This window comes from Portunus trituberculatus, chromosome 13 (assembly GCF_017591435.1).
Source record: "Portunus trituberculatus isolate SZX2019 chromosome 13, ASM1759143v1, whole genome shotgun sequence".
In the NCBI taxonomy this organism is placed as follows: domain Eukaryota; kingdom Metazoa; phylum Arthropoda; class Malacostraca; order Decapoda; family Portunidae; genus Portunus; species Portunus trituberculatus.
In genome coordinates this window covers 3,966,781-3,976,780 of record NC_059267.1, presented here as the reverse complement: position 1 = coordinate 3,976,780, position 10,000 = coordinate 3,966,781, and the positions used below count along the sequence as shown (strand labels likewise).

Below are 10,000 nucleotides of genomic sequence, written 5' to 3'. Positions count from 1 at the left end.
TTAAAACACTGAAACAAGGCTAATAACTTCACGAAAAGCGATTATAGTCACTGCCTGGAGGAAGAAAACGGTGGATTCTTGGCCCCTTTAACATTATGGCGGACCGTTTTCTCCTCGGCAGGAATTTTGATGAGCCCGTGTGCGAGGCTAGACTGTTACCGCTCAGCCTCTCTCAGTTCATCCTTGTGTGTGTGTGTGTATGTGTGTGTGTGAGGCAGCGGCAAGGAGGCACAGCACCAGTGGTCCAATCTAACATGTGAATGACAACACAACCGTAATAACGCAAACCTCCTAAATGCCTCTCTCGTGAAACCATCCACCTCCTATTCCTCCTCCTCCACATTATTATTTCCCCTCCTCCACCACCATCGTGCACATCTACTGATCGGTGCCCTGGGATAACTTGTTTATTTATTATTTATTTCTTTGGGTTTTAATGCGGCTAGTCCGTGAAGACAGCGGAGGAAAAATGGCTGACCAGATTGTGACAGGTATGATATTTCTTCTCCCCTCAGCATGTTATTACTATTCCTAGTCTACTATCTCGCCATTTTCATAGTAAATATTACCCTTGTTGACATGCCCACCACGTGCTCTTCCCTACCCTTGCTTAGGAAATCGTTATACAGGGAAACATGGGGAGAGAGAGAGAGAGAGAGAGAGAGGGAGAGGTAGTGTTGTTTCCCTTTCGTCAATTATTTTTCTTTCTAGTTCCGTTTCTGAAAAGTCGTGGTGTTTATGCTTGTTTACATACCACGTGTGCTTGCGTTTATGATCTTGTGGTCTACTTATCCAGCTCCTGCTTGTTGTTGTGCGTTTTAATGGGTAGAATAAGGGATTGTAGTCTTGAAACCTGTGACAAATGGGGTTCTCTCTCCTCGCTCTCAACGCTCTCCTTCTGCCTCCAAACTTCCCTCCATTACAATCATATGGCGTCTTATTTAATCCAAACACGTGTGCTGATCTCCTCTTTATCATTGGTACTAGCTGCTAGTTAGTGGAAGAAAGTAGAGGACAGTTAAATAAGGAAGAAAATGGAAATGATGGTGAAGAAAGTGTTTGTAGGGGGATTGACCGGCCCGGCGCTCCCCCCTCCCCCCCATCTCCGTCTCCATGCTTCCCTCCCTCCTCACCCCTCTCTATCTCAATCTCCTCCCCATCCTCTCTACCTACCTACCTCTACACCTTGCCTCCATAATTAATATAGCCCAGTCAAAAGCGCATCAATACTTCTGTTCCACATTACTGCTCGGGTTAATGGTCAATAGTTAAGAGTAATAGAACAAGATGTCTGCCCATGTTTTGATCCTACCGCCTATCATAATATTCTCTGTTTTGAGCTTATTTTCAGTGTTTTAATGGTCAAATATATATGTGTATGTGCCATATTGCTTCCTAAATTACCAGAAATTGCTTGAATGTTTCCGAAAATGCCATAGTTGTCAATGTTATGGCTTCATATTTGTTTCAAGTGCAGTTGGGAATACACTTGCCAAGTTTTGGATTATTTTCAGCACTTAGTAGTCATATACATACACTTGCGGATCATACATGTATATTGCCTCCCAGATAATCAGTTCTTGAGTGGATAGCTGAAAAGATGAAATAAAAGAAGATAAATAAAATAATAAAGATAATATAAAAGTAGATAAATAATGTCTGATGAAGCTGTCTCATGTAGTTTCAGGTTCTATTTAAAGATCTAAGTGAAGGTCTAGCTTAAAAGATACATTTGACTACAATGTTAACAATTCAGATGGTTATTCTTAACCAAATAGAGTAGGAAAGACAAAATTAAAGAAAATAGAAGACAAATAGAGCACAAGCTACTTCCTATTATATGAGCCACAAAAATCCATGTTTAGTTGAAGAAAAGACAAAGCTTGTGTATTCATAATGTCTTGATATTATGTTAAAATCAATACTGATGGATGACAATCATATTTGAATACAGCTATCAGAACAATTTTAAACTTAACTTTTCTGAGCTTTTTGTTTAATTGATTCAGAGTACTTGACATATTCATATTATTTTGATTTGAATTGATTTAAACTTTCCAATGATGTTCACTAATGTCACTGGTATCAGGAGTATGGCTCAGTACTCACAGGGTTAGGAAGGCATTTGTTTAGTTCATCATTCATGATTTGTGTGTGCTGGAATGATTCTACCAGATATGCAGCTCATACGTAAACACTACTAACCTAGATGTTGTCAGCCATGTGCTCAAGTGTGAAGGGTCGTTGTCCTGTGTTGGCCAGGGAAGTGGAGAGAGGCATAGTACGCAGTACTGAAGTGCAAATCAGTATATGCCTCTTACTATTACCTGATGATGCCTCAAAAACCAACACTTGCTGAATGCACATCTTCTTGCTTCACAGAACCACTCCATGTGGCTCAGCAGACATGCCTTACTACTTGTGCTGCTGCTTGCAGGTTGTCAATCTATAAAGATCACCAGCTGTTATTCAGGCAGAGCTTCCCTACAGAGTAAATAACTTGAGCCATAAAATTGTGGAGCATTAGAATGATATTTCAATTTTCAAATACTTTAGTGCTTGTATTGATTTTTTTGACAGTAATCCAAATGTTTTGAGGTGACAGGTCTATAAACAGTTGTCTGTAACATCATATTTTTATGCTTTTCAATCATATTCAATATTCTTAGTTAGCAAGGTCAGATGTGCATTTGTTGCCTAACCATGTTACACTGTTTACCATGAGACATAGAATAATATTGCCTGACATATCTGTCCTCATGGCACACCATTCACTCACCACCACCTGCCATAGTGCCAGCTGAGCCCACTTCCTGGCAGCTTGTTCTTCCACTTCACTAACTTTCCTTTATGCTGCTAAGTCCTTTCATTACCAGTTGTCATTCAGTGTTGTCCTCCCAGCCTTTCTCTAGTTCTTGCATTTGGTCCTCCTCATCTCTCACATGCTCATTCTCTTTTTCCTGCTACTCCTTCTCTTGATAACTTCAGCATGATTTTCTTCTTCATCCTCCTTCTCCTCACATAATTTTTTACTGCATGATCAATGAAAGTGATTTGCATATGTTTGCATTTTTTATTGTTCATTTTGGGGATTTTCATATTTCTTGCAAGCAAGCACTCTGTTCCTGATCTTATATAATTTTGTTTTCTCTTGCTTTTTTTATTTATTTATTTATTTATTTATTTATTTATTTATTTTTTATATATCCAGTACAGAAGAGGTCTGCATGAATAGGTCATGAATACTAGTCTGTTCCTAGTTTACTACCTGATGACATCAGTAGGAGGTTATGAGGTAAATATAACAAGCATTACTACTACCTGTTACACTCTGACTTGTGTGTAGTGACATTGTGACACTAACCACTTCATGTGAGTAAAATTAAAAGACTAGAATATTTTCATACTACGACATCACTGTTTGCTGCCTATGGTGTTGCAGATCTATTTTCGAATCTTGTTCTCTAGCACTCTGTTATTCCCAAAGAAAAGCCACAACAGTCAAAGGATTAATACAACACTGCATATTAGTGTGTCTATTTTTCTGTATTTATATCCTATTAGTTAGTGTACAAGTGTATCTTCATCAGTGGAAAGTGTGTGATATATATCTATGTATAATGTTACTGTTGTTTATAGACTGAGTTCTTGTTTAGTAGAAGGACCAGATAGTGAAACAGCCTTACTTTTTATCATTCAAGAATTTGTTGTTATTACTTAGGTACTAATTATCTGATAAGTGCAACCAATTTTCAAATAGTTTTACTCACACAACATATAATTTCTCTATTTGCATGACAACTGGACTGTGTTATGTTATTTATCTTTGGGTATTTATTATTTGTTTTGTTATTTATTCATAAATGCCAAACTTTATTATGATCCCACTGTGTGTGTCTTGTTGTCTGTAAGATGATGTGACTCTATGACCATGTGTACACTGTCAGTAGCACTAGTGACATCTTGCTACACAGAGAATTACCCAGGCATTGAGTTATCAATAATAGGGATTAGCCAGGTAGAAAGGAGGAGTTCTGGAAAACTATATCAGAAAACGAAGTGGTGGTGTCTTAGATAGCTGTGTTGGCCTTGCACTTTAGGACAGTATAAAGGGTAATATGAGGGACAGCTGAAGCCTGAGGACCCCTCCATGATCTGTCACTACTACATTAGCACTCCCCATTAGGATGAATGTATTGGTGGCCCTTTATTGTTGTCCCTGGCACTAACTCTGCCACCCTCCCACAGCTCCCCGCATCAAACAAGAGCGGTTGGATGATCGAGAGATCAACCAGCTGGCTCTGGAAATGGTTGAAAAGAATAAGCAGAAAATGATATCCCAGGCTGCACAGATTGCCCAGCAGACACAGGCATCACAGCAGGTTTGTATGTGCCTCGTGTCTGTACTTCACTTTAAGATGGAATATTTATTTATTTTTAATCCTTCATTTACAAGCTTATCTCCCAGACTACTAACACACACACTTTTAGCAGTAATCACATCATAGTTAACTTGATTTATGCCACAGCCTGAAGAGCAGGTGCAGTGCATGTTGAAGTGACGTTTGGTCCCCAGTGTGAGGAGATGATTGTTATGTTAGGAAGGAGTACATTATGAAGCAACAAAATGTTATGCAAGGTAGTCAATGGGTTACTGGTTTTGTCCCTCTTGCTTTTATTATATTCAGTGGCCAACACATCAGAGGCAGACAAAAACTTTTTACTTATAACATCTATATTTACTTGCATGGTCATTGTCGACAGATGTATCATGTCTGACAGTAAATTGGTGACATCATTGACTGAGTGCATTGTCCCCTTGGATCAAGACCTAGAGAGAAGTTTATTATCTTGAGGGACATAACTCTATGAAACATCAACAGAAGTACATATTGGAAGTGAATGTCTATACAGGGAGGCTGCAAGACACTGCAGCCTGGCCAGCTGCCAACAAGTGAACAAGCCAACACATGCTAGCATGTATGGAACCTTCAGAATGATGATGATGTGATGTGGGTCTGTTTGCTCACAGAAATAAATTTGATTGGATGTTCCAGCTGAAAGTCACATGTTACTGATGAATCAAATGTCTCTTCTAAAATTTCTAAAGATGGATATTGCAACTTGAATTTTAATTGATATTGAATATCATGTAATACTAATACATAACATATTTTTAGAACTCCACATTGCACTGTATATACTATGAGTAATGATGGACAAAATAGTTTTGATTAAGCAATACTTCCTGTTGCTCCTTCAAGGTATCTTAGTGGATATGTAATATCCTGTCTGTTAAACATTTCATGTATTCCATTGGGACTTTGTCCCTAATAGAATTCTACAATTTGGGGCAGTTTACTTCCCCAAGTGTTGTGAAATGTGATGTATTATTGGTAATGTTGCTGATAATGTGGGACAAGAAGGTTAAACAAGCCATATTAACTAGTAACTATGTTCTTTTGATAACTTGTTAACAATAAATTTTTATTTCTTGAATTTAGTGTTCAGATGTTTTGTTAGTTTTTACTCCTTTTCATTCAGAATTTTGTTAAATGTCACTGGCAATAGAATTTGAATTAAGAACTGCTTGAGTGATTACTCTAATTAAAGTTAAAGCATCTTACTATATGCACATGTCAAAGAATTAAACATTTGCTTTTACTCTTCCGTAATTACAACCTTTGCTAGTGTAGGTCTAGTGCTGGTGACTGACAGTAGACTTTATTGCAGGCCCTCCAGCGTGCTGGGGGACAGCAGATGATCACATTCTACTTCAACCGGGAAAAAAACAAGGAGCGATCCAGTGACGACTCAATCCTTCCAAAGAAGATGGACGAGAAGAAGAAGGGCACCATAGACGAGGAGAGCGTGCGGGGACGGTTCGGCTGGTCCACCATCCACAACGCACACATCCCCTATGTGTTCCGGCGGGAGGACAAGTACTGTGCCGTGCGGATGGTGGAGACCAAGCTTCTGAACAAGTACCTGAGTTACCTGCCCCACGAGATCACCACCTGCATCCACGTGCGGAGCTACTTCATCACCGAGGGCGAGGCAAAGCTCCTCAATGAGATAAACATGAAGCACTGTGAGTTCCAGTTTGGTCGTGATCTCTTCACCACCAAGGACCTTGTGGTGAGACTCCAGGACGCGCGGTGCTTTTATAAGTTCCTAGACACGTGCTTTAAGAAATTGGTGCAGAAATCCCATGAACAAAGTGAACATTGCGGGTTTGTGCGCATCAATGGGGAAAGTGTTGTGCCGTACACAGTGAAGGAAGGAAAGAAATATGTACCCCTCTTCTACTTTGAGGGTGAGACGGACACCTTGAAGCTAAAAGCAGAGAAGGTGGACAACTGGGAACTGGCATACCTCAAGTTCTGCTGTAAAGTGCAGGGCATCAGGAACGAGCTTTTTGCGAGTGACACATGTGCAGTGGTGAGTCTTGAGGATGTGCAGCAGTACTTCCCCAAAGACACACAGTTTGAAGACTGGTGGCCGCAGAAAACGGCAGAGCCCATGAAGGTAGCCAGTCATGGCACCAAACCAGGTGGCATGTGGACCCAGCGGCCCCCAGGTGGCTCTCCTGGTGGTGTAACACAGGCTGCCCTCGGGTCCTCCCTCTCCCCGCTGTCTAGCAAGCAGCAGCCACCACCGGTGGTGACGACAGTGACCAACCATGCAGCGGTGTCAGCCTCAGTGGGGGTGACAGCGGGCACCACTAACTCACTGGCCTCCCTCACCAACTCCCTAAACAACATCAACTCCCTGTACTCCCAGTGGGCAACCCTGGTGAATGGACAGGCAGCGGCTGTGGCAGCGTACTCTGGTGCTTCCAACATGCAGGCGCTCCTCTCAGGCCTCACCAGTGACCAGATGAGGCGGTTGCAACCCCAGGTCACCCTCCCAGTCTCCACACCACTCATTCCCACCATTACGGTAAGTTACCCTCCTGGGACAGTGCCTCTTCAGTGCTGTAGCTTCCTTGGAAAAATTAGCTTGTGTGCTTTTTCTACAACCACTACAAATTTAATGCCTACATTTTTTTTTTTTTTTTTTTTTTTAATGAAATTGTGCATTCCATGGTGTCTGGAAAGTTGTTGGAAGAAAAAGCAATTAGGTAATGTTTGTTTTCTTAGTGATGACCAGATATTAGAAGAAGTGTCAAGTGTGTCAGTGGAAATGGTGCAATGTTTTGCCAATAAGTGTACAGAACTGTGTCAACAATGATTTTTTTGTGTGTAAGATAAACAAAGCAAAGAAACCTTATGAAATGTTGTGAAGAACATGGATATGACATTGGAAGAAGAGGCAGAACACTTAGTACCTGTATGAGGCAGGGTGCACATTGAGACGCAGGTGACACAGGCAACGCAGCATAGAGCAAGGCAGAAAACTGTATCTCGCTATTTTAAATGTAAGCGTACACATTGTCACGCAGGGCAGCACAGTGCAGGTGCAGACTTGTTTCGGCCTGCATCACTCAATCTTTGAAACGCAGTTTTCTGCACATGTGCGGCGCATACTCAGTATCCACATGATGTCGTCCACTGAGGAACTTATTGAGATTGCCCGTCAACACAAAGTCCTTTACGATACAACCCAACCTGATTACATGAAAGGGTCATTGAAAGACGAGATATGGGCTAAGATTGCATCACCTCTACAATTCAAAGATGGTGAGTATATTGTTGTATGGTAGCAAACGTTGAAATACGAGTAGCATAAATATATGACTGAGATAATAGGCTTTCCCCTACAAATGTCATATAATAACAAAATATTCTCGAATTCATTTTCTGAGTCAGACTCTGAACTAAGGTTTCTCAGGTAATCTTGAGCAACAGCCATGACCACAGGCCTGCATAGGATAACTGACTGCTTCTCAATGTGCGCACCACGCCTATGCTGCCCTGCTCTGCGCTGCCCTGCGTCTCAATGTGCGCCCGGCTTGACACTCATGAAGAACAAAATTTTTAATAATTGAGGATAAAAAAATTGATCAAAGAATGAAGATTGATATATACAGAGTGACCCACAAAAAAAAGTCTCATAATTACAAGTGAAAGATCAAATTGTTGTTAGTATAAAATTTTCTCTGGTCAAATGCTTTTAATGCCTTGGTTTGAAAATCACAGCTCATTTAACTGTGCACGTGTGGAAGGAGAGAGGAAGGGTACCAATTTCATCAGGGTGTACATACTAGCTATTGTTACTTGGAGCTTTTGTAGGAGTTTTGTCACTTGTAACCAGTGACAGTAAGCAGCACTGAGGGTTGTTCTCTCCTTACATCCTGACAGGCGAGCCAGAGTGGGGTGCGGCCACCTCCACTTGTCCGATCATCAACAACCATTAGTGACGTATCCTCAACATCTACCTCTTCCAGTAGTCGTCTGTGCGTATGCCAAAGTTTTTGGTTTTGTTTACTGAGGAGATTTTTTGTTGATTATGTTTCTACACATTGATATAGAAAAAGTTTTCTATTGCATTTAAGCAATTTATTTAATTCTGTGCACAAATTGATTACATAGTACTTTCTTATGTATCATGATATGAATAAGTATTGCATGATTAATAATCCATTCTGCATTCCACCTGAGTTGCCCTTCCTGATGTCTCCTTTCTCCAACACCTAATCTTGTCCCCTAACTTTGCAGATCGAGTAGCAGCATTGATGCGACTTTGCGTCAGTTAGGGTATAACACAGCACAGCTTAACCAGTCAACGTTAAACTCGTTAGTCAATGTTGGCACCCCTACTATGCATTCTTATAATACCCGGCAGTCAACCAATGCGCACCATGTAAGTTTCTTTTAGTTTCAACACTGGTTTCATATTGCAAAATTCCTTATAAAATCATGGACAAATGATGGAAGAAGTGTAGGGAATAGGGTTAAGATGATTTATCAACAAGGTATGTTCATGTTCAATCTCATATACTAAATCTGATATCAAAAGTATTGCCAGTTGTAAGTTTGACATATTCTGATGAAAACATGAAAAGATAAAGATACCAGGATTATGCATTGCAATTCCACAAGAGGAATGCCTCACAGCTAATCAACATCACACTGTCATCTGTGCACCTCTTCCTAGGGAATTTATACTGTGCTTTTTGCATTACAGAATTCAGCAAATAGCAGCTCAAAATCATTGTCAAAAGCCCCTCCACCCCTCATACCAGTGGCAAATGGCTTGCGGCCCGACAACCTGTCTAGTCACAAGGGTGTGGGAAGAAATGGCCTGGACAAGCAGCGACTGGTGGACACGCCAGCATTCAGGCCAGACCCCACCAGACAAGAGCTTCCGTACAAAGTTCGAAAGGTTTGCCTCTTCCTCTTTTCATCATGAACTTCTGGAAAACAGCATAAAACTTCTTTTCCTCTCATGTTTATGCATTTGGTTGTTTAGTACCAGTACAGATTGTATTTGTTTCATGTGGAACATATTCCTGTTTTTGTTTAGCTAGTGAATGATTCCCTCAGATGGTGATGGATGGGAAGGGTGTCCTGTGCATCAACAGGACAGCGTACACCCACCAGAGTGGATCAGATTTCAACATGGTGGCCCTCCAGGATGTTATAAAGGACTTCTTCCCAGCTGCCACCCTCTCCGAGTGCATCGAGGTGTTCCAGAATGTCCTCAACGTCACTGTATACAAAGCCAACTGGTGAGCCCCACCTGCCTCAACACAAGTACAGCATTCATTGCCAAGAAAATCACTATTGAAACTTTGAGTGATACACTGTGCAAGTTTTTCAATGTATAGAGTGATATGATTAATGTTGTCTTGTCTTTTCTTTGCAGGCACCAAGTCAACACATTAATGAGTGCTTGGGGCAGTGTTGTGGCACCTGACCTAGTGCCACTGATATTCACGACGGACCTTGTCACATATCTCTCTCAAATAAAGTACATATTCCAGCGCCATAACACCCTCGGTCAGTCACAGTCCAAGCGCATTAGGACAACTTGATGGTTGGACGGGCTGTAGTGC

At 41.1% G+C, this 10,000-nt stretch overlaps 1 protein-coding gene across 4 annotated transcripts in view; it reads left to right on the top strand.

The window, feature by feature from the left end:
- The first annotated feature begins 129 nt into the window (after window positions 1-129).
- The window catches only part of LOC123502935, an 11,333-nt gene continuing 1,462 nt past the window's right edge, over window positions 130-10,000 (top strand). Inside the window, exons 1-9 of one of the 4 annotated variants that reach the window (XM_045252226.1) lie at window positions 130-491; window positions 3,212-3,295; window positions 4,249-4,382; window positions 5,734-6,942; window positions 8,304-8,398; window positions 8,661-8,805; window positions 9,130-9,327; window positions 9,489-9,673; window positions 9,811-10,000. The exon at window positions 9,811-10,000 is cut by the window's right edge and continues 1,462 nt beyond it. In XM_045252226.1, the coding sequence (XP_045108161.1) occupies window positions 4,308-4,382; window positions 5,734-6,942; window positions 8,304-8,398; window positions 8,661-8,805; window positions 9,130-9,327; window positions 9,489-9,673; window positions 9,811-9,979 (2,076 nt within the window). In that variant the 5' untranslated portion in view covers window positions 130-491; window positions 3,212-3,295; window positions 4,249-4,307 and the 3' untranslated portion in view covers window positions 9,980-10,000. Of the gene's footprint in view, window positions 492-3,211; window positions 3,296-4,248; window positions 4,387-5,733; window positions 6,943-8,303; window positions 8,399-8,660; window positions 8,806-9,129; window positions 9,328-9,488; window positions 9,674-9,810 lie in introns of those variants that run through there. The other 3 variants (XM_045252224.1, XM_045252228.1, XM_045252227.1) reach the window with 3 other exon arrangements.